The sequence below is a fragment of the Natrix helvetica genome (assembly GCF_964273705.1).
Source record: "Natrix helvetica genome assembly, chromosome: 16".
In the NCBI taxonomy this organism is placed as follows: domain Eukaryota; kingdom Metazoa; phylum Chordata; class Lepidosauria; order Squamata; family Natricidae; genus Natrix; species Natrix helvetica.
This window is the reverse complement of record NC_138563.1, coordinates 5,347,281-5,369,256: the sequence shown is the minus strand read 5'-3', so window position 1 is coordinate 5,369,256 and position 21,976 is coordinate 5,347,281. Positions and strand designations below refer to the sequence as shown.

At 46.7% G+C, this 21,976-nt stretch overlaps 5 protein-coding genes across 6 annotated transcripts in view; 3 read left to right on the top strand and 2 right to left on the bottom strand.

Moving 5' to 3' along the window:
* IGSF9 (immunoglobulin superfamily member 9) overlaps positions 1 to 4,229 on the bottom strand; it is a 35,578-nt gene extending 31,349 nt beyond the window's left edge. The window contains exon 1 of the mRNA XM_081968129.1: positions 3,869 to 4,229. The gene's annotated coding sequence lies outside the window, so the exon portion shown is untranslated. The remainder of the gene's footprint in view (positions 1 to 3,868) is intronic.
* A 4,819-nt stretch (positions 4,230 to 9,048) lies between these two features.
* DUSP23 (dual specificity phosphatase 23) lies at positions 9,049 to 12,717 on the bottom strand. Of its 2 annotated transcripts, none has more exons than XM_081968294.1 (3): positions 11,977 to 12,717; positions 10,470 to 10,744; positions 9,049 to 9,801 (listed from the first exon to the last, which is right to left on the bottom strand). In XM_081968294.1, the coding sequence occupies exons 2-3, from the start codon at positions 10,737 to 10,739 to the stop codon at positions 9,616 to 9,618; spliced, it is 456 nt and encodes a 151-aa protein (XP_081824420.1). In that variant the 5' UTR covers positions 10,740 to 10,744; positions 11,977 to 12,717; the 3' UTR covers positions 9,049 to 9,615. The 2 variants fall into 2 exon arrangements, with proteins under 2 accessions (XP_081824420.1, XP_081824419.1); XM_081968293.1 differs by having other exon boundaries at positions 12,017 to 12,716.
* Positions 12,718 to 12,819: 102 nt separating this feature from the next.
* LOC309399797 (serum amyloid P-component-like) lies at positions 12,820 to 13,506 on the top strand (the record flags this gene model as incomplete). The annotated part of the gene is made up of 1 exon (XM_081967909.1): positions 12,820 to 13,506. The coding sequence occupies one exon, from the start codon at positions 12,820 to 12,822 to the stop codon at positions 13,324 to 13,326; it is 507 nt and encodes a 168-aa protein (XP_081824035.1). The 3' UTR covers positions 13,327 to 13,506.
* Positions 13,507 to 15,927: 2,421 nt separating this feature from the next.
* LOC309400094 (serum amyloid P-component-like) lies at positions 15,928 to 17,698 on the top strand. The gene is made up of 2 exons (XM_081968414.1): positions 15,928 to 16,359; positions 16,909 to 17,698. The coding sequence occupies exons 1-2, from the start codon at positions 16,296 to 16,298 to the stop codon at positions 17,514 to 17,516; spliced, it is 672 nt and encodes a 223-aa protein (XP_081824540.1). The 5' UTR covers positions 15,928 to 16,295; the 3' UTR covers positions 17,517 to 17,698.
* Positions 17,699 to 20,615: 2,917 nt separating this feature from the next.
* On the top strand, positions 20,616 to 21,828 carry LOC309399796 (serum amyloid P-component-like; the record flags this gene model as incomplete). The annotated part of the gene is made up of 2 exons (XM_081967908.1): positions 20,616 to 20,682; positions 21,165 to 21,828. The coding sequence occupies 2 exons, from the start codon at positions 20,616 to 20,618 to the stop codon at positions 21,770 to 21,772; spliced, it is 675 nt and encodes a 224-aa protein (XP_081824034.1). The 3' UTR covers positions 21,773 to 21,828.
* Between the last annotated feature and the right edge of the window lie 148 nt (positions 21,829 to 21,976).

Sequence of the window (21,976 nt, the reverse complement as noted above, 5' to 3'; positions counted from 1 at the left end):
ACCTTGTAGGTCATCTAGTCCAAACCCCTCCCAAGGAGACCCTGCACCGTTTCTGGCAGTCCAGGCTCTTCATGAAAGCCTCCAGTGATGAAACTCCCACAACTTCCCAACTTCTGTTCCTTCGGTTGATTGTTCTCACTGTCAGAAAACCTCTCCTTTTTTCCAGGTCGAATCTCTCCTTGCTCATTTTTCATCCATTATTCCTCAACTTACGACCACTACGATAGTCCTTGACAGTTGCAATGGATGGCTGTGAAGGCTGGACCATAAGGATGGCTGAGTGCCAAAGAATGGAGGCCTTTGAACTCTGGTGCTGGAGAAGGAGACTCCTGCATTGAGTCCCTTGGACTGCAAGGCCATCCAACCGGTCAGTCCTAGAGGAGGTCAACCCTGGCTGCTCTTTAGAAGGCCAGATCCTGAAGAGGAAACTCAAAGACTTTGGCCACCTGATGAGAAGGAAGGACTCTCTGGAGAAGAGCCTCATGCTGGGAACGATGGAGGGCAAAAGAAGAAGAAGGGGACGGCAGAGAAGGAGGTGGCTGGATGGAGTCACTGAAGCAGTCGGCGTGAGCTTCAATGGACTCCAGAGGATGGAAGAGAACAGGAAGGCCTGGAGGAACGTTGTCCAGGGGGTCGCGATGGGTCGGACACGACTTCGCAACGAAAAACAACAGGCCAGTTTGAATTAAATTTTACTTCAAGCTCCATTTCCGTTTTTAAAAAAACCAATCCACCGTCAACCCCATGGATTTCCTTCTTTCTGCAAATCTGGTCCAGCCTCCATCGGTGGCTGCATTAAACTTTAGAAAAACAAGCCAATCACGGGGTTATTTTCCCCCTGCTTTCTTCCTGTCTGCAATTCAGCTCCATTAAAAACAGGAGATAATTCCACTCCTTTGACCTCTGCACACACACACACACATACACATCAAAGGAATATGGCCCCCTTCTGCAGCATTTTGCACTAGGAAAAGTGCAAAACATTAGCCCCAGCTGGGGAAAAAAGAGATTTCACTCCCATTTTTTTTTAAAAAAAGATATTCCTTTAAGAGAGAAGGCAGGAAATTCAGATTAAACTGCAGAGAGGAGAGTATCCAATTATAGGCTTGGCCCCAGCTTGAAAATTAGCGCAAATAAATCCTTCTGTAAAACTGGACAGGCCTCTTTTAAGCAGCTTAACCTGGCAAACGGTCCTAGCTATCCCCTAACGTCTATTTTATCCTCACAAGAACCCTGCAAGGTAGGTGAGGTTGAGCGACTGGGCTTCAGGATCAGTGGCAAACTTGGCAGGTGAAATGCAAATAAATTTGCAAATTTTGCCAACCGTTTCTCGCACATTTTTAAAAAACATAATTCTCAAGGACCATCCTCCCAGCAAGCCTTTCGCCACTAGAAAGAGCAAGAATTTAAACTTTTAATGTGCTCATTTCACAACTAAGAATTACCTGTTAAGAACTTCTAAGTTCACAACAGAAGTGCTAAGAACACAACTAAGGATGACCAAAACAGGTGTCCTTGGGTTGGCTATTTTGTGTATTAAATTCGCATTATTTGCTGATTATGACCGCCAAGATAAAAATATCCCATGTAATTTTCTAGCAATTAAAGCAAATTTCCTTTGGAAGATTCGTCTGAATTTTAATTATTTTTCAAAACTTAAAAAGGACATTTTTCCCCCAAAAGAGCAAGAATTTACTCCCGCAGCTGCATCACACCGCTGTAAAATAAGTCCAGCAACATCCATGAAATCCAACTTGATTTAGTAAAAACTTAAGTATCCAATTAAAACTTGATTTGGTCATTTTTACCCCTTCTCTGCATCTTCATTTTTTTAACCAGTTTGGATGAACAAAAGGGAGACATATATGTCTTAGATGCAAAGAAGATACCAGAGGGGTCTTTTTAAAAACACATATTTTATTTTATCCAATTTCTATAGCTGCCCAAACTCAACAAAACGATTCAACGAAGTGATTTTATTCCTTACAAAATCCGCACCTACCTCGAGGGACGATCTCACACCCCCTGACCACAAAATTCAATATAATTCTGTTTCTCCTGGCTGCTGTCAATGGGAGGAGAAAATTTCATGTTTCTTTTCAAATTAAAGGCTCAAAAGGTGTGCCAACTTCCGCTTCCTCGGATCAATTTCCAAATGCAAAAAAAAAAAAAAAATTATATTAAGGTTTGTTTTGCAAAACAATGGTCCCGAAAATCAGGATTTTTTTTTATTATTAACTTCCACTTCCTTGGGTCAATTTCCAAATGCAAAAAAAAAAAATTATATTAAGTTTTGTTTTGCAAAACAATGGTCCCGAAAATCAGGATTTCACTCTCCCTGCTCCATCCTCTCTTAGTCCCTTTTCTGGGAGTTTTTAAACCTAGGAGGAAGCAGGCCCGGCTGGGGGATTGGACGGAAGAATGGGAATTGTAGTCCAGGGTTTCTGGGAGGCTTCATGGGGAGGAAAATATGAGATTTCTGGAGGTGCCAATTCACACAACCTCTTTAGATAGGCCCAGGGGTGCATTGGGACTAAATGTGCCAAGTGTGGCACAGTTGTAGTAAATAAATCAGATTTATTTGCAGGACTTCTATAAAGGCAGCCCCTCGGACGGTTGAGAGCTAAATGCTTTTAATGCTTTTATCATTTAAGATTTTAGCCTAGTATAAGCAGCTCGAAGTCGCTCTGGCTATGCTTAGGTTGGGCGGTGGATACACTGAATAATAAACAAAGTTAACAATAAGCAACAAATAAACCGGCTGCAGAATGCAGAGGAATTGGAGAAACTGGGCTCAATGTGTTTGTGTGAACGAGTTATTTGGGATACAATAAATTGTAAATAAATACAAATTTGATAGATAGAATAGGAAGATTAGCTAGAGATAGATAGATAGCATAGAATAGGAAGATTAGATAGATAGATAGATAGATAGATAGATAGATAGATAGATAGATTAGGAAGATTAGATAGATAGATAGATAGATAGATAGATAGATAGATAGATAGATAGATAGATAGATAGATAGATAGAATAGGAAGATTAGATAGATCGATAGATAGATAGAATAGGAAGATTAGATAGATAGATAGATAGATAGATAGATAGATAGATAGATAGATAGATAGATAGAATAGGAAGGATAGATAGATAGATAGATAGATGATAGATAGATAGATAGATAGATAGATAGATAGATAGATAGATAGATAGATAGATAGATAGATAGAATAGGAAGATTAGATAGATAGATAGATAGATAGATAGATAGATAGATAGATAGAATAGGAAGGATAGATAGATAGATAGATAGATGATAGATAGATAGATAGATAGATGATAGATAGATAGAATAGGAAGGATAGATAGATGATAGATAGATAGATAGATAGATAGATAGATAGATAGATAGATAGATAAAAATACTCCCAGTGTCTCTGATAAATAGGGAACCCACGTGCGTGGCTACCCTCCCCGCCGCTCTTCTTGATAGCTCCGTGGGAAATCAACCCACCCAAGAGTCCGGCTTAAGCGGCCTGAGCGCTTCCTGAGCCCAGGGAAGCATTTCAAGAGACTGGTCCTCTTTGAGGCGGACGCTACGATCCTTCTTCAAACCACTGAAAAATCTCAGATCTCCTTCTTTTCATCCCTCTCCCACCCGTCGGTGGGACGCGCCGCTTAAACCCGGTTTAGCCCCGCACGGGTTCAGACCCACGCCGAAACCCGCCCCCACCCCGAAGATCAGGCGAAACTCGCGTGTTCCCCTTGCATAACCGGGTTTTGCACGGGTCCGGTTCCCCCGAAGCGCAGGGAGAATCAGGATCGCAGGGCTGCTGGTGGGAGAAGCGGACCGCACGGGATGCTTACCTGCTGGTCTCCGCCGGGAGATACCCACTCCCGGCCAGGGCTCTCGGTCCGATCCGGTCCGCCCCCGTGCCGCCGCCCCCGCCGCCATCCACGGCTCCGCAGCGCCGCTAAGGGCTAACTTTGCGCGCCGCGAAGCTTTGCAACGCGGCGCCCGCGGGTGACCGGGCGCTGCGCCCTCTCTCTCTCCCCCCTTGCGCTCCGTGCAATTTACTTCGCGGCTGCTCCGAAGCGCAAATCCGATCCTCTTTTTTGCATCTGCTCCAAATCCCGATTCGGAGCGACTTCGCTTTGCTAGAAAACCAAGCAGGCGCTCAAAGTGGGAAACTCCTGTCCGTGCGGCGGAGGGGGGGGGAGGAAAGTTCCCACACAATGGAGGGGCGGGGGCTTCGCTCTGCTGCTCCCCCCTCCCACTCCCCAGCCTCTTGGTTGCCCGGGACAACGGCCAATCCCCTGCCCGAAAGCGCTCCTTGCGCCTTCCGAATGCACCAATCGCCGGCAGGCAAAGGCAGGACATGGGTGCTTTAAAAGGGGAGCTGGAAAGGGGAGGGGGGCGTGTCTTGGTACCTGGGGGGGAAGGGATTTAATGTCGCAAAGGTGTCTGGGATGTGTAGTTTTTTTTCCTTCCCCCACGGGAGGGGCGGGGCAGAAAGTTAAGAGTGGTTCCATTAAATCGGTCCTTTTTTCTCAACTTTGGTAAACTTTTAAGATGGAGAGGTAATCCATCCTTCCGAGGTGGGTAAAATGAGGATCCAGATTGTTGGGGGAAAGAGGCTAACTCTAAACCGCTTAGGTAAAGGTAAAGGTTCCCCTCGCATATATGTGGTAGTCATTCCCGACTCTAGGGGGCGCTGCTCATCTCCATTTCAAAGCCGAAGAGCCAGCGCTGTCCGAAGACGTCTCCGTGGTCATGTGGCCGGCATGACTCAACGCCGAAGGCTGTTCGATTCCCATCAAAGGGGGGGGGGTCCCTATTTGTCTACTTGCATTTTTTACCTGCTTTCGAACTGCTAGGTTGGCAGAAGATGGGACAAGTCACTCCCCTTTTTCCTCTCTCACTTCTCCTTCCTTCCATTGTTCCTTCCTTCCCTTTTCTTCCCCTTCCTTTCTTCTTTTTTCTTTCCCTTCCTTCCCTTTTCTTTCTCTTCCTTTCTTCCTTCCCTTTTCTTTCCCTTCCTTTCTTTCCCTTCCTTCCCTCCCTTTTCTTTCTCTTCCTTCCTTCCCTTTTCTTTCCCTTCCTTTTTCTTTCCCTTCCTCCCCTTTTCTTTCTCTTCCTTCCTTCCCTTTTCTTTCCCTTCCTTTCTTTCCCTTCCTCACCCTTTCTTTCCCTTCCTTCCCTCCCTTTTCTTTCTCTTCCTCCCCCTTTCTTTCTCTTCCTTCCTTCCCTTTTCTTTTATTTCCCTCCCTTTTCTTTCCCTCCCTCCCTCCCTTCCTTCCCTCTCTCCTCTCTCTTCCTTCCCAGAGCAAGCTTTGATAATGCACTGTGGCATCCCCTCCCCAAGGTTACACCGTGACCGAATGCAAGATGCCATACAATGAAATCACTTAATACCACACCTGTTGCTTCTCAATCCCACCCAGCCCTCTTTCCTGCATTTTTGGGCCCTCCCAACCCCCCTCACCCCCCAGCCTCCCGAGGCAGGAAGCCAACCCTCATGGTCTGCGCGGGTATCCCAAAAGACGAGATTATCCCCCTCACTCCCCCCATCCTCCACCCTTCTATAATCAGCACCTCCGAGAGACGGAAACAAGATACGGCTTGAAGGGGCTTTTAAGATAATCCAGGTCTCTGCGCAGGAGACACCGGATCTCTCCCCTGAGAGGCTGCGCTGGGGGGCACCTGCCGGTATTTGATCCCCCCGCTGGGCCCAAAGATGGATTTTCACAGCAGGAAAAAAAGGAGTGGAGTTTTATTCATCCCACCCCTCTCCTCTTGATTCCAGAAGGGCTAAAATGCAGGATTGGCCCCTGGGGGCCCCTTGAGCCAAATCTGCCCCTTTGGTCCACAGTAGTTATTACTGTAAGCAGACTTGATCATTTCTTTTCCTTAAGGCAAGTCACACTTTTTTAAAAGGAAAAAAAAACACTTCCTATTTATAGTCTTTCTTTCTCTTCAGTTTCCTTTCTTCCCCTTATTTCTCCACTTTTCCATCTTTCCTACCTCCCCTTCTTTTTTCTTTTCTTCCCTTCCTTTTCTCTCCCGCCCTAATCTCCCACCCACCCTCCCTCTTCCCTTTCCAATTCCTGCTTCCGTCCTTCCTTCCTTTCTCCCTCCCTTCCTCTTCCAATTCTCTCCTTCTTTCCTTCTCTACCTCCCTGCTTCTCCAATTCTCCTTCCTTCTTTTTCCTTCCCTCCCTTTCATTTTTCTCTCCCTTCCCTCAATCTCTGACGCGCCCCTTTCCCCTTCCAATTCCTCCTTCTGTCCTTTTCTCCCTCTCCCTTTTCCAATTCTTTCTTTCTCTCCCTCCCCGCTTCTCCAATTCTCCTTCCTTTTTCTTCTCCTTCCTTCCATTTTTCTCTCCCTCCTTCCCCAATCTCCCACCTACCCTCCCTCTTCCCCTTTCCAGTTCTTCCTTCCTTCTTTTCCTCCCTTCTCCTATTCTCCTTCCTTCCTACCTTTTTTTCCTTCCCCTTTTCTCCCCCTCCCTCCCCAATCTCCCACCCATCCACCCTTCCTCCCTCTTCCTTCCAATTCTCTACTTCTTTCCTTCCTACCTCCTTATTCAATTCTCCCTTCCTTCTCCAATACTCCTTTCCTCCCTCCCTTTTTTGAGCCACCAGTCTCAAAAACTCTTGACAGGGAGAGCTAACTAAGATTTTAAAATATAGTATAAGATGCTGAGCTTGTCGATCAGAAAGGTTGGCAGTTCGGCGGTTCGAATCCCCAGCACCGGATAAAGGAGTGAGCTGCAGTTACTTGTGCCAGCTTCTGCCAACCTAGCAGTTCAAAAGCATGTAAAAATGCAAATAGAAAAATAGGAACCACCTTTGGTGGGAAGGGAACAGCGTTCCATGCGCCTTCAGCATTGAGTCATGCCGGCCACATGACCACGGAGACGTCTTCGGACAGCGCTGGCTCTTCGGCTTTGAAACGGAGATTCACGTTTCACGGGAACGACTAGCACATATGTGCAAGGGGAAACTTTACCTTTTACCTTATGCTCCATAGTTAGACACTAAATATGATTCCCCCCCCCCCCCACTTTCAGAGGCCTGAACCTGTCCTTTTGGCTGTGTATTTAAGGAAAGTTTTCAAGGAGGCATCTGGTTGTGAATTTCAACGCCACTTCTGGTCTTAAAATCCCCCCCTCCCTGCAAAACAGAATATCCAAGCAATAATCACAACTGTGTTATTTTCCCCCTCCTCTTCCCTTCTTTTTAAATCTCTCCTCCGGCTTTCCTCCGTGCCCTGCGGCTGCACCACAACCCTGCTAGGTAGGAAGGGAAGAGTGGAGTGGGAACGATTTCTATCGCCCTTGCACAAAAAAGGCACAAACGAATGATCCCTGCTTTCTTACAAGACCCTCCCTCCGCCCCCAGTCATCTTCATTAAAAAAAAAAAACTCATTATCTCCCATTGTTTTTTTTTAAATGGGTCTCTCTCTCTCTCTCATACATACACAGAGCTTCAGGGCAAATTGTCTTGCAAACTGTCGGTTTGAGTTAGGGTCTCGATCACCCTGACAAGCTGTTGATCTAACATTGACATCCAAGGCTTGGGAAGGGGAGCTCCGATGGGACCATCGCCCCCTCCCCAAATGGCTCGATGACGCAAACCCAGCTGCGGAATAGCAAACAGGCCGATTCTTCACAGAGCTGAATCCTCCCCTCTCACAATTCAGGGGAAGGGTGGGGGGGGGGGAATTCTACTTAGGGGTGGGTGGGTGTAGAATTTCTCCGATTTTAATCCCCGGCAAAGATTCACCCGTTCCCTTTTGTGGCTGGGATTTCACCCGTGAAATGTTTTGATCCCAGGGATGGGGAGGGTGGGGGGCTGGCCTTGCGTGGGAACGCTCTGGGGTTCCTCTAGGTAGGAGCACCCTTGCCCATAATCCTGGCTGGGGATGAGCAGACCTGGAAGTTGAGGATGAATTTGAGAGCGGGATGGTGCAATGTTTTCATTGCATTAGATTAGGAGGTGAATAGCAGGATATTCTTTCTGTAATTTATAGATAACAGAGTTGGAAGGGACCTTGTAGGTCATCTAGTCCAACCCCCCAGTCAAAGCAGGAGATCCTTCACCGTTTCTGACAGAGGGCAGTCCAGCCTCTTCTTGAAAGCCTCCAAGGATGAAGCTCCCACAACTTCCGAAGGCAACTTCTGTTCCATTGGTTGATTGTTCTCCCTGTCAGGAAATTCCTCCTCATTTCCAGGTTGAATCTCTCCTTGGTCAGTTTCCATCCATTCTTCCTCGACTTACGTTAGTCCTTGACTTACGACCACTATTGAGCCCATTTCCATTGCTAAGCGAGACATTTGTTAAGTGAGTTTTGCCCCATTTTACGACCTTTCTTGCCATGGTTACTAAGCAAATCCCTGCAGTTGTCAAGTTAGCCACACAGCCGTTAAGTGAATCTGGCTTCCCCATTGCTTGTCAGAAGGTCGTAAAAGAGGCTCATGTGACACCCAACCCCATTCGGGACGCTGCAACCGTCATAACTACGAACCAGTTGCCCAGCGTCTGAATTTTGATCCCGGGATCAAAATCGCTGCCATCACTCCTAAAGGTGAAAAACGGTCATAGGTTTTCAGAGCCGTTGTCAGTAAATTGGATAAATCGCCGAAGGCCCACCTTGTTCATTTAATAACCGCCGCGTTGTTGTCGGTTTTCACATCCAAGGTCACGTGGTGACCCGCTTAACGACAGCAACAACCCGCGAGCCTCATTGCGGTTGTAAACCGAGGACAACCTGCAAATAAATAAATAAATAACCTGGCAGGAAGAAGCACCATCTGATAATTTTTTTATTTATTATTGTTAGGATGGCTTCTCCTTAATCAGAAAATTCCCAGCCAAGGGTCGGCAACCTGCAGCTCTGCAGCCCACATGTGGCTCCTTTTATCCCTCTGCTGCGGCTCCCTGTCGCTCAAAATACGCGTCACAACCACCAATGTCCGACACCCGCCCAGCATGTGATTTATGGAGCTTTTTGACCCAACCATGGATAAATCCAAGAAAAGCTTCCGAACAAAACAGAAGAGTTTAATTCAACTACATAGGCTAGTTTTGTGGCCGCTGAGGAAATAAGTCAGGCGCGGGAAACGTTTTGTGGCCCCCGGTGTTTTCTTTTGTGCGGGAAATGGATCCGAATGGCTCTTTTGAGTGTTAAAGGTTGCCAACCCGTTCTAAACCTTAACATCCAGGATTTTCTCGTGCGAACGGTCTTGAATAAATTCCTCCCCCAATATTTTCCTTGTCCTCCATCCAAATTACACCCCTGGCCAGGTGCCTCTTTTTCAACTGCGGGGTGACGTTCGTAATTTACGAAAACCGCGCCGGAAATGTGAACACTCCGCTCTTGAGAAAGTTAACGTCAACTAACTCGGAGGGAACCAACAGAGACGATAAATTGACTTGTGTGTGTGTGTGTGTGTCTGGGATCCCACTCGGACTGGATCCCTGCAGGATTCACTCTCTAAAGCCAGCTTGTGTGTCTCCCTCCCCCCCCCCCCCTCGCCAGAAAAGAGCCGGAAAAAGACACAATCGTCGTGCTCTTTCTCGCGGGCAAGTTCTCGTCCTTTCCCGCGGCTACTTTGTACGCTGGTGGAACTGGACGACGGCCTTCTCCTGGTCATGAGTATCAATGGAGCCCGGACGCAGCTGGCGGATTTTTTGGATGGCGTCCACCCCGCTGATTTTGTGGGTCTTGGCAAGGTAACACGCCAACATGGTCCCCGTCCGTCCGAAGCCCAGCAAACAGTGAACAGCCACGGCCTGGCGGAGGGAAAAACACATGTTTCTTTGCTTCTTTTTCAGTGTCATTGTCTTTATAACTTTTTTTTAAAAGGAAGATAAAAATGAAGGCCAGCAAACAGAAAGAGAGGGGGGGGAAAGCAAAGAGAAAAGCAAAAACGTTGAGAAAGAAATAAAAATGAATATAAAACCGGTCGCTAAATGAATCGTTGTAAGTCGGGGGCTATCTGTACTGTCCAAAATAATGTTCTTTAAACCCTAAAGGTGTCAACTTCAACTCCCAGAATTCCCCAGTCAGTGTGGCTCTTAGTCTGGGAGATGGAGTCCACCCATCTTAAAGCAGCTGGCTGGGGGATTCTGGGATTTGAGTCCACCCATCTTAAAGCAAGCTGGCTGAGGAATTCTGGGAGTTGAAGTCCACCTATCTTAAAGCCTGCTGGCTGGGGAATTCTGGGATTTGGAGTCCACCCATCTTAAAGCAAACTGGCTGGGGGATTCTGGGAGTTGAAATCTACCCATCTTAAAGCATCCTGGCCAGGGAATTCTGGGAGTTGGTGTCTACCCATCTTAAAATCAACAAGTCGAGAAGCACTATAACGTTCTTAGAAATCTCTGCCATGTCTGTTTCTTGGACTGTCCTACCTCGCAGGGGTGACATCCCCATAATGAGATAACCGAAACCCTCTTACCTCCCCCTTGGTGTTGGCGTCTTCCACAATCTGCAGAAACCGCTGGATCTGTTCGGTCGAGGGAGAGCAGAAGTCGGCAATGCGCAGACGGTGCACTTGAATGCCCGGACAGGTGTCGTGGTAAGGCGGGCTCCGCTCGGTTAGAGACACCAGGTGCCGGATCCCGTGGTCATGCATGTACTGGTAGTGAGCAGGGAGCCGTGGCATGGCCAGGCCAGCCAATAGGCCTGAGACGACCCAAGAGAAATTGGGGGGCAGCGCTGATGCCATGGGTCCTGCCGGGAGAGAGAAGAAGAATGGGTTTATGGCTTGGTAAGGCGTTTGGGTGCCCTGCACGGAAAGGGGGCAAAGTTAGAAAGAGGAGTAATATATGTATGAAAGTGTTTCTAAACTTTGCCAACTTTAAGATGGGCGGACTTCAACTCCCAGAATTCCCCAGCCAGCATGCTCTGGGAGCTGAAGTCCACCCATCTGAAAGCATGCTGGCTGGGGAATTCTGGGAGTTGAAGTCCGCAGAGAGAAAATGAGTAGAGTAGAGATTAGAATAGAAATTAGAATAGACTAGACTAGACAATAGAATAGAATAGAGACTAGACTAGAAATTAGAATAGAATTAAAGAATAGAATAGAATAGAGACTAGAATAGAGAGACTAGAATAGAATATAGAATAAATAGAATAGAGGAATAGAATAGAATTAAGGAATAGATAATACAATAGAATAGAGAATAGAATAGAATAGATAGAATAGAATAGAGAATAGATTTAAAGAATAGAAAATAGAGTAGAACAGAATAATAGGATAGAATAAAAGAATAGAATAGAATGGCATAGAGAGAATAGAATATAGTAGGCGAATAGAATGGAATAGAATGATGATAAAGAAAGAGATGGAGGAGATAGAGAGATGATGAAAGAAAGTAGGAAGCAATCAGGAATCCTTGAGGCCATCCAGTCTAACCTTTGCTGGGTGCAAGAATTTAAATTAAAGCATCCTGCAGAGATGGGTACCTAGGTTCTGGTGGTACTCCTCATTGGAAGAAGGAAGTGGAATAAATGTTAAGAGTAAAAAAGAAAGGAAGGAGGGAGGGAGGAAGGAAAAGAGAGAATGAAGGAGGAAGGAAAGAATAAGGAGGAAAAGAGAAAGAGCAAGAAAGAAAGATAGATAGCATTTGTGGCGTTCGGACTCCCCCTTGTGGTCGATCCCAGCAATTGCAGGCGAGGCGAAAAGAAAGCAAAATAATAACCTCTCGTGTTTTTTTTGCAGCTTCGACCTTGCAAAACTGTCTAAAAATAAACCCTCGGGGGTGGGGGGGAGCTGTTGTGCGAATGCACCTCCTCCAAAACGACCCTCGCTGACCCGGGAACGGCCGGACACGCCCCCCTCTTCAGCCCAAGTTGTAAGATTTGCGTAGCCCCCTCCCCTTTTGACGCCCCCTCCCCACCGGCTCTTAATTCTCCCTCGACTTTCCCCCCATCTGGCTTTTGCAAGCATGCACGAAACCGACCGTCGCTGTTCTTCGGACTCCACTGAATCCCCCGATCTACCTGAGATCAAGAGACGGAGGTGCCAAACGCCCCGTTCCCACGTGCTTGGCTTTGCCCCGGAACCAGCCGGCCGGGGATTCTCACTTGTCGAACGCGGCTCTTGCCAGCGGCGGGCAGACAAGCGAAGGGAGCGTCTCTAAACGCCGCTCTCCTTCCCCTAAAAAACGCAGCAGGCAAGGAGGGACCGTCGCCAAACTCTCAGTTTTCCCAACCGCGGAAAAGCTCGATTTAGACTTTAAAGGCTGCTCTCCTGGTGGGCAAATCTTAGATAAACAGAGGAGCAGAATTAGGACCTTGTAGGTCATCTAGTCCAACCCGCACTCCCCCAAGCAGGAGAGCCTACTACACCATTTCTGACAGAGGGCAGTCCAGTCTCTTCTTGAACGCTTCCAGGGATGAAGCTCCCACAACTTCCAAAGGCAACTTTTGTTCCATGGGTTGATTGCTCTCACGGTCAGGAAATTCCTCCTTATTTTCAGGTTGAATCTCTCCTGGATTAGTTTCCATCCATTGTTCCTTGTCTGGCATACTTTGGAGAATAGCTTGACCCCCTTCTCCTCTCTGTGGCAGCCCCTCAAATATTGGAAGACTTCTATCCTGTCTCCCCTGGTCCTTCTCTTCCCTAGACTAGGCATATCCAATTCCTGCAACCGTTCATCGTCTTGTTTTAGCCTCCAGGCCTTTGATCATTTTAGATAGATTCAGAGTTGGAGGGGATCTTGTAGGTCATCTAGTCCAACCCCCTGCCCGAGCAGATCCTACACCATTTCAGCAGTCCTGTCTCTTCTTGAACGTCTCAAGTGATGAAGCTCCCACAACTTCCAAAGGCAACTTCTGTTCCATGCCTCTTCTCGGCCGCCTCCCGAGATCACAACGAGATCCTCCTCTTCAAAGTGTCCACCGGCTACGAGGTCATCCTGGGTGACCAAGCCGTCGTTTTCAAGGTGTCCGAGGAAAGGAGCAGCCACCAAGCAGAAGATCTGTGCCTGGCCTGGGATTCGGCCACCAGCGTCGTCCAGCTCTGGCTCAACAGGATCGCCCTGCCCCGCAAAGTGGCCGCCCAGGGTTACCGGATCAGAAGGGATCTGATCATCATGCTGGGACAGGATCAGGATTCCTACGGGGGTTCGTTGGACCCCAAGCAAGCTTTCGAAGGAGAGCTGGGAGAAGACTACCTGTGGGACACCCTCTTGTCTGCAGATCAAATAAGGAGCTTCCAGAGGCGGGAGAACTCTTCCCCTCTGCTGGATTGGTTTGATCTGAGTTATGAAATCAAGGGGGACGTGATGGCCGCTCCTTTCTTACTTTGAGGCCTCCCCCCACCCCACCCCCGGGAATGTTTAATTTCTCTGTCCATCCGTCCGTCGGTCCACTCATCCATCCATCCATCTGTCCATCCATCCATTCATTCATCCATATCTATCTTCCACCCCACCATCCCTCCATCCCACTCACCCACTGATCTTGTTTCTATCTGTCTGCCTGCTTGCTTGCCTGCCTGCCTATTATCTCTCTTATCTCTCTTTCTCCCTACCTACCTACCTACCTACCTACCTACCTACCTACCTACCTACCTATCTATCTATCTATCTATCTATCTATCTATCTATCTTATCTCTCATCTCTTTCTCCCTCCGTCTCTCCCCCTCTTCGTTCTTTCTTTCTATCTATCTATCTATCTATCTATCTATCTATCTATCTATCTATCTATCTATCTATCATCTATCTACCTTATCTCTCATCTCTTTCTCCCTCCGTCTCTCCCCCTTCTTTCTATCTATCTATCTATCTATCTATCTATCTATCTATCTATCTATCATCTCATCTCTTTCTCCCTCCGTCTCTCCCCCTCTCTTCTATCTATCTATCTATCTATCTATCTATCTATCTATCTATCTATCTATCATCTATCTATTTATCTCTTATTATCATCTCTCTTTCTCCCCCACCCCGCTCCCTCTCTCTCCCCCATCCATCCATCCATCTTAGTGGTCTCCAAACTTGGCCATTTTAAGACTTGTGGACTTCAACTCCCAGAATTCCCCAGCCAGCATGGCTGAATGATGGCATGGACAATGGCATGGACCCAAGAGAAGGGCAGGCCTTTCGTAACAGAGAGCCCTGTGCCAACATTAACCAGCGCTTTAAAAAAAAAATTCAAATTATGTATAATTTTCACCACCATGTGTTATCTTTGGTTCTGGATTCCCTTTAGTATTTGCTTTTAAAATCGGTTTTGTAATCTTCTGCAAACACTTTGGGGGAAGGAGTAACAATCGAGTGAATAACTTAGGCAAACAGCAGGTCCGGGAAAATATTTCGATTGGATTCCAATCAGAAATGGAAGATTATGTTCCTGGAAATGTACCCAAAAAAATATAACCAAGAGGTGGTTTTAGGAGAGTATGTATGACAGGTGTTGGCTTTTAAATAAAGGTTGTCCAGATCCCTTATCTGATTCTGAGAAGAAAGCTAGTTTTGTTCCAAGACCCAGCATCAGAAAGTTTGAAGGTGACTTATTGTACAGAACATAGAATAAAAGGCTTGGAAGGCACCTTGGAGGTCTTCTAGTCCAACCCCCAGCTCAAGCAGACGACCTGCTTATACCATTCCAGACAAACTGTCCAATCTCTTCTTAAAAACCTCCATTGATGGAGCGCCCAGAATTTCTGGAGGCAAGCCGTTCCACTGGCTAATTCTTCTTACTGTTGATTCTAAGTTGCTTCTGCCCTTGATAAGTTTCCACCCGTTGCTTCTTGTCCTGCCTTCAGGTGCTTTGGAGAATAGCTTGACCCTCTCTTCTTTGGGGCAGCCCCACAAATATTGGAAGGCTGTTATCACGTTCCCGCTAATCCTTGTCTTCGTTAGACTAAGCATACCCTGCAACGGTTTAGCCTCCAGATCCCTGGTCATTCTACAGAGGACTTATTCAGTCTGTCCTCTGCACCTCCATAACTGTCTGGTTTGGCTCTGCAACCCAACAAGAGAGACAGAGACTTCAGAGGAGAATCAGAACTGCAGGAAAAACAACGGCTGCCAACCTGCCTTCCATTGAGGATTTGCACACTGCAGGAGTCAAAAAGAGGGCTGGGAAAATATCTACAGACCCCTCGCATCCTGGACATCAATTGTTTCAACTCCTACCCTCAAAACAACACTATAGGGCATTGCACACCAGAACAACTAGACACAAGGACAGCTTTTTCCCGAATGCCATCACTCTGCTAAACAACTAATTCCCTCAACACTTTCAAACTATTTACTAAGTCTGCATTACTATTATTTTCTCTTCCTTCCTAGCATCTATCTCCTCCTACTTATGACTGTAGCCATGTTGCTTGTATCTTTCAATTTATATTTTTATTTGTTTCCTAGTACAATTTGATAGCTTTTTAGTAACCTTGACTATCACTAAGTGTTGTATCTTATGATTCTTGATGAATGTATTTTATTTTCCTTATATGCACTGAGAGCTTATGCACCAAAGACAAATTCCATGTGTGTCCAATCACACTTGGCCAATAAAGAATTTTGTTCTGTTCTGTTCTATTCTATTCTATTCTATTCTAGTCCATTCCATTCCTTATTCTATTCTCTACACTCTACTCTATTATTCTATTCTATTCCATCCCATTCCATCCCATCCCATCCCATTCCATCCCATTCCATCCATCCCATTCTATCCCATTCCATCCATCCCATTCTATCCCATTCTATCCCATCCCATTCCATCCCATTCCATCCCATTCCATCCCATTCCATCCCATCCCATTCTATCCCATCCCATCCCATTCCATCCCATTCTATCACATTCTATCCCATTCCATCCCATCCCATCCCATCCCATTCTATCCCATCCCATCCCATCCCAACCCATCCCGCCCCATTCTATCCCATCCCATCCCATTCCATTATATTCTATTCCATTCTTTGTTGCTCCTCTTTCTACACTTTCTAGAGTCTCAACATCTTTTTTGTGCCGTGACCACCAGAACTGGATGGAGGATTTCAAGGATGACTTCACCACTACAATATAAAACAGCACTAACACTTCTTGTGTTGATTTAGTCTGATTAAATGACATCAATTCATTCACGGAGAAAAACAAAAATGACAGCTAAGCCTGCCCCTTGTTCGAAGTTCAGGAGACACGTAAAACAGGTGTCGCCATTTGAGAAGCTGATTTGGTCCTTCAAGGAGGACACTGCTCTGCACCCAAGGACATCGGAACGAGAGGACCTGCCCAGGGTTACTGCAACCAGCTGTGTCATCCACCAAGATGGTCCTCCTTCCTTCTCTCCTTGTTATCCTCGCCTGCCTCTCAGGATCCTTCGGCCAAGAAGGTGAGGCTTAAACCCATGTAGGAGTAGCTCCCCCTGTCCATTGAAGCTCCCGTGGTCTCCAGAAGCTGGGTGAAATCTGTTGAGCTTGTTGGCCAAGTTGTAAGGCCATGGGTCGATTTTCCCCAGAAGATCCTTCTGAGGTGGCTTCAGTCAGGTAGAGTCTCCATGACTAAAAGGGGACCTGAATTCCTGGTCTTGGTTGAGGAGGAGAAGAGGGCCTTCTGTTCCCCAACCTCAAATTCAGGTGGTTTCAGCCAAAGGCCAGGTAGAGTCACCATGACTCAAAGGGGACCTGGATTCCTGGTCTTGGTTGAGAAGCTGTCTTGTGTCCCCCCAAAAAAAATCTGTGGGTCAAGTGGGAACCTGCCCCAAAGCTTGTCAAAACAGCTGGCTCTTGTTGGACAAGATTTTCCCATGTTACTTTCTAGCTCAGGACTCAAGGTCTTCTTATCTGCCCATCGTGTTGCTCCCAGCTTTCCTTTCCCTTCCTCCTCCACCCGATTCTAAACAGCTACCCTTCTAACAGAGATCTCTTGGTGTCCTTTCCAGATCTCCAGAAGAAGGTCTTCGTTTTCCCGGCGTCTTCTTCCAAGGCCGCCGTACGCCTGAATGTAGACCTTCAGGAGCCCCTGACCAGCCTCTCCGTCTGCCTGAAACACCACTGCCCACTCTTACGCCCTTATTCCCTCTTCTCTTATGCCACCCCGTCCCACGACAACGCTTTCCTGATTTTTAAGGAAGAGCACAGTGTCTATTCGGTTAGCGTAGGCAACTCGGACGTACGTTTCAAGATCCCTAGGCAGGTTATTCCCAGTTGGGAGCACATCTGCGTCTCCTGGAACTCCAGAAATGGGCTGATTTATTTTTGGCTCAACGGTGTCCTTCTCCCCCGCTTGGGAACCAAAAAGGGTTACAAGATCAGCAACCAGGCCTCCATCATTCTGGGACAAGACCAAGATACCTTCGGAGGGGGCTTCGACGCCAGCCAATCCTTCATGGGCGACATGGCGGAGGTCAACATGTGGCCAAAGATGTTGACCTCGGATGACGTCAGGCTGCTCTTGAAAGATGACACTGTGCCCGACCCTATGGTCAGCTGGAGCTCTTTTAATTACACGATTCAAAATTACGTGGTCGTTACGGAGGAAGTGCCTTAGGCTGTTTTCCCAAACGGAAGACCTGTGTTTGAAAGGAATTCTCTTCGGGGGGGGAAAAAAAAGAAAAGAAATGCGTAGTTTTAGTGTATCGCAAATTCGAATTAGATCGTGATTGATATGTAGACGATGTGTGCCCGGAAAAATCACGAGCGGGCACGTGATTCTAACCTCCTCGCAATAAAACAAGCCGCTTGTTCACGATAACGCCGAATTTCTCTTTATTCTAATCGCGCAATGTGGAGCCAAAGAACAGGGCAGGAGGTGATTTCAGCTGTTCTTCCTTGTTACACGGGGTTGCATCACGATCTTGTAAACGGCCCATAATCCGTTGTGGGGTGGAGTCCTGAATGCAGCTAGCAGAGTGTTAACTGGCCAGATGCCCTTCCTGTCACCAGGGCGGTGTTTTGTTCGGCAGATATTTTCTCATCGTGCCCAGAGAGAGAAATATCTGCCTCTACCTATGATCGAACTTACAGCCTCACTGATTGTGAGGCGAGAGCGCCACATAAATTTATATAATGATATATTATATTACATATTTGGTATGTGGTCCAAGGCAATACCTCCTTACTCCGTGTGGCCCAGGTAAGCCAACATGTTGGGCCCCACCTGCTCTAGGATTTCCCATTGACACAAGGGCTTATGATATCACCGCAATACAATTAATTGGGCAATTCGTTTTATACATAGTCCTCAAGTTGCAAGCATTAATTTACTGAGCATTGGAATCTACATTGCTGGGGGGGAAATCCTGTCCTCCCTCTTACAACGGTCATGGGATCAAAAAATTGGGTGCTTGCCAACCGATATGTATTTATGACATATCTTCCCAACCAGCTTCCAACAAACGATTTCAGATGACAGATTAACAGGATTGGAAGGGACCCTGGAGGTCGTCTAGTCCAACCCCCCACCCAAGCAGGAGACCCTACACCACCTACATCATTTTTAATGATGGCAGTCCAATCTCTTCTTGAAAGCCTCCAGGGATGAAGCTCCCACAACTTCCGAAGGCAACTTCTGTTCCGTGGGTTGATTGTTCTCCCTGTCAAGAAATTCCTCCTTATTTCCAGGTTGAATCTCTCCTTGATCGGTTTCCATCCATTCTTCCTTGTCTGGCCTTCAGGGCCTTTGGAGAATAGCTTGACCCCCTTCCTCCTCTCTGTGGCAGCCCCTCAAATAGTGCAAGACTGCGTCTCCCCTGGTCCTTCTCTTCACTGGACTAGCCAGGCCCAGTTCCTGCAACCGTTCATCGTATGTTTGAGCCTCCAGCCCCCTCATCATCCTGGTTGCTCTTCTCTGCACTCTTTCCACAGTCTCAATATCTTTTTTTTTTATAGTGTGGTGACCAAAACTGGACGCAGGATTCTAGGTGTGGTCTTACTAGGGCTTTATAGAGGGGTATTAGTACCTCCCTTGATCTTGATTGTATCCCTCTGTTAATGCAATTTAGGATTGCATTGGCTTTTTTTTTGGCTGCCGCTGCACACGGCTGGCTCCTGTTTAGCTGATTGTCCATTCATACGCCAAGATCCCTCTGACAGTCACTGCTATTAAACCTGGTTTAACCCAGTCTATATTTGTCCTTTTGGTTTTCCTTGCCTAATATGCTTAACCATGGCAGCAAAAATAAAAAAAAAGATTTTAAAATTGAGCGTAAACCACCTTACTTAGCCATGTAAATTCTGACTGCCCCTGTGGTCCTAGCTCCTCCAGAGAAGAGACCTATGATCTCCCTTGAATTAAAATAAAAGCGATCATAACATGAATTACGATACAAGGGACGTGGTGGCTCAGTGGCTAAGACACTGAGTTTGTCGATCAGAAAGCAGTTCGGCAGTTGGGCGGTTCGAATCCCCAGCGCCGCCTAACGGAGTGAGCCCCCCGTGACTTGTCCCAGCTTCTGCCAACCTAGCAGTTCGAAAGCACGTTAAAAAATGCAAGTAGGAAAATAGGAAGCATTCTTACTAGGACTATTAGACCAAAGAACGGATAAACAATCTCAATACGTAATCATACACATATTCACTGCAGCCAGGATTGCTTTCGCACAAAACTGGGGGGGGAAAATCAGTACAATGCAATAATCAGAAAAAGTACTTGAATGTGCAGAGATGGACAAAATGACCATAGAACTAAAAGAAAGAGAAGAATTGGATTTTTTAAAATAAAATATGGAATAAAATCTATAAGTGGCTAGAAAACAGAAGATAGAGAATGTAAATATATGGTGATATAAATAATCAATATTAGTCTTAGTACTATTGTTGTTATATTATAGGACAAGGTTAAAGTAATAGGAAGGCAATGGAGAATGGAGAATTATAAAGGCTAAACAGGAAAGCCGATACAGAAGACTGTAAAATTACTTTATACGGTTGTGTACGTTTTGGGTTTTGTTTGTTCTTGTGGTGTTTTCCTTTCTGTTTTTAAAGATTAAAACATTCAATAAAAGTTATTTTTAAAAAGTAAAAAGTAAAATAGGGACCACCTTTGGTGGGAAGGGAACAGCGTTCCGTGCGCCTTCGGTGTTGAGTCATGCCGGCCACATGGCCACGGAGACATCTTCGGACAGCGGCTTTGAAACGGAGATGAACACCGCCCCCTGGAGTCGGGAACGACTAGCACATATGTGCGAGGGGAACCTTTACCTTTAACATGAATTAAAATCAAAGCCAGCGTAAAATTGGATCCGGACAAAAAGACTTGAGGTGTTTGAATATTCCGGTCAAGGATCCAAAACAAGAGCTTATGGATAACAACTGTCTTTGTTTGAGGTCTAAGAGGAATATCAGAGCAACAAGTTGACGTGGCTTGAGATGTTTGTTTATTTATCTATGGATCCATCAATCAGACTGACAGACTATTGGGATGGTTGATTAAGTCCTAATTAAATGAAGCCGATTCATTCATGGGGAAACTGGGAAAACAGAAGGGACAGCTCAATCTGCCCCTTGTTCTCTAAGTTCAAGAGAGTAAGACATTCATTTGAGAAGTTGACTTGACCCTGCAAGGAAGACACGGCTCCACAGCCAAGGACACCAGCCAAAGAGGGCTACCCAAAGTTCCTGCAAACAGCTGTCGCCTCCATTGTCCACCATGGTGGTCCTTCTTCCTTCCCTCCTTCTTATCCTCGCCTGCCTGCCAGGATCCTTCGGCCAAAAAGGTGAAGCTCTGTCCTATATTCTATTCTTATTCCATTCCACATTCCTCCTCCTCCTCCTCCTCCTCCTCCTCCTCCTCCTCCTCCTCCTCCTCCTCCTCCTCCTCCTCCATCCACCTTCACCTTCGCCTCCTTCTTTTCTGTATTTTACTGTTCTACTCTACTCTACTCTACTCTTCATTTTTCTCTTCTCTTCTCTCCTCTTCTCTCCTCCTCTCTTCTCCTATTCTCTTATTCTTATTCTATCCCTGGTTTGGATGTTTCTGGATCCAAAATAAAAAGTGGCTGGGGCACCAAAATCATCGCCCTGTCCCTTGTCAAAATGGGGGGGGGGGAGACTTGTCAGAAAGCTTTTCCACCTTACTTCCTCAGGGCTCAAACGCCTCTTATCTGTCCATTGTGTTGCTAGCAGCTCTCCTTCGCCTCCCACTCCCCGATCTTAGGCAGGGGCCCTACTAACCGAGATTTCTTTTGTCTCCATCCAGATCTCCACAAGAAGGTCTTCATTTTCCCGACAGCTACTAACAAGGCCTTCGTGCGTCTGAACTCCACCCTTCAGCATCCCTTGACCGACCTCACCGTCTGCCTGCGATATCACTCCCCGCTTTTCGCTTCCTTTCCCCTCTTCTCTTACGCCACCCGGTCCAAGGACAACGATTTCCTGATTTTTAAGCCCGATGACAAGAAGTATTCCATTTACCTAGGTGGAGAAATGCGGGATTTCACGGTCCCGGCAAGGGCAATTCCCGCTTGGGAGCACATCTGTGTCTCCTGGAACACCTGGGATGGTCTGGTCCATTTTTGGCGCAATGGGAAACTTCTCCCTCGTGTGGGAATGAGAAAGGGCTACAGGATCAGCCACGAGGCATCCATCATTCTGGGGCAGGAGCAGGATAACTTCGGAGGGGGCTTTGACGTCCGCCAATGTTTTATGGGCGAAATAACGGAGGTCAACATGTGGTCCCGGGTGCTGACCACGGATGAGATCCACTTGGTCATGAGGGAGGAGCCTGTGCCTGACGACCTGATCAACTGGAGATCGCTCCATTATACCCTTCAGGATTACGTGGTGGTTACAAACACCAGGCCTTAGTTTTCTCCCAAATGTGAGACCTGCGTGTTTGAATGAAATACGAGGGAAAAGGAAAGGTCTTTGAGGGCCAAACAAAAAGAAAAAAAGATTAATCTGTAGTTCTGCAAATAATTGAAGTAGATCGTGATTGATAGGTAGATGATGCAAAATCGTAAGTGGGCATCCTAAACCCCCTGGCAATAAAATAAGCCATTTATTCATGAT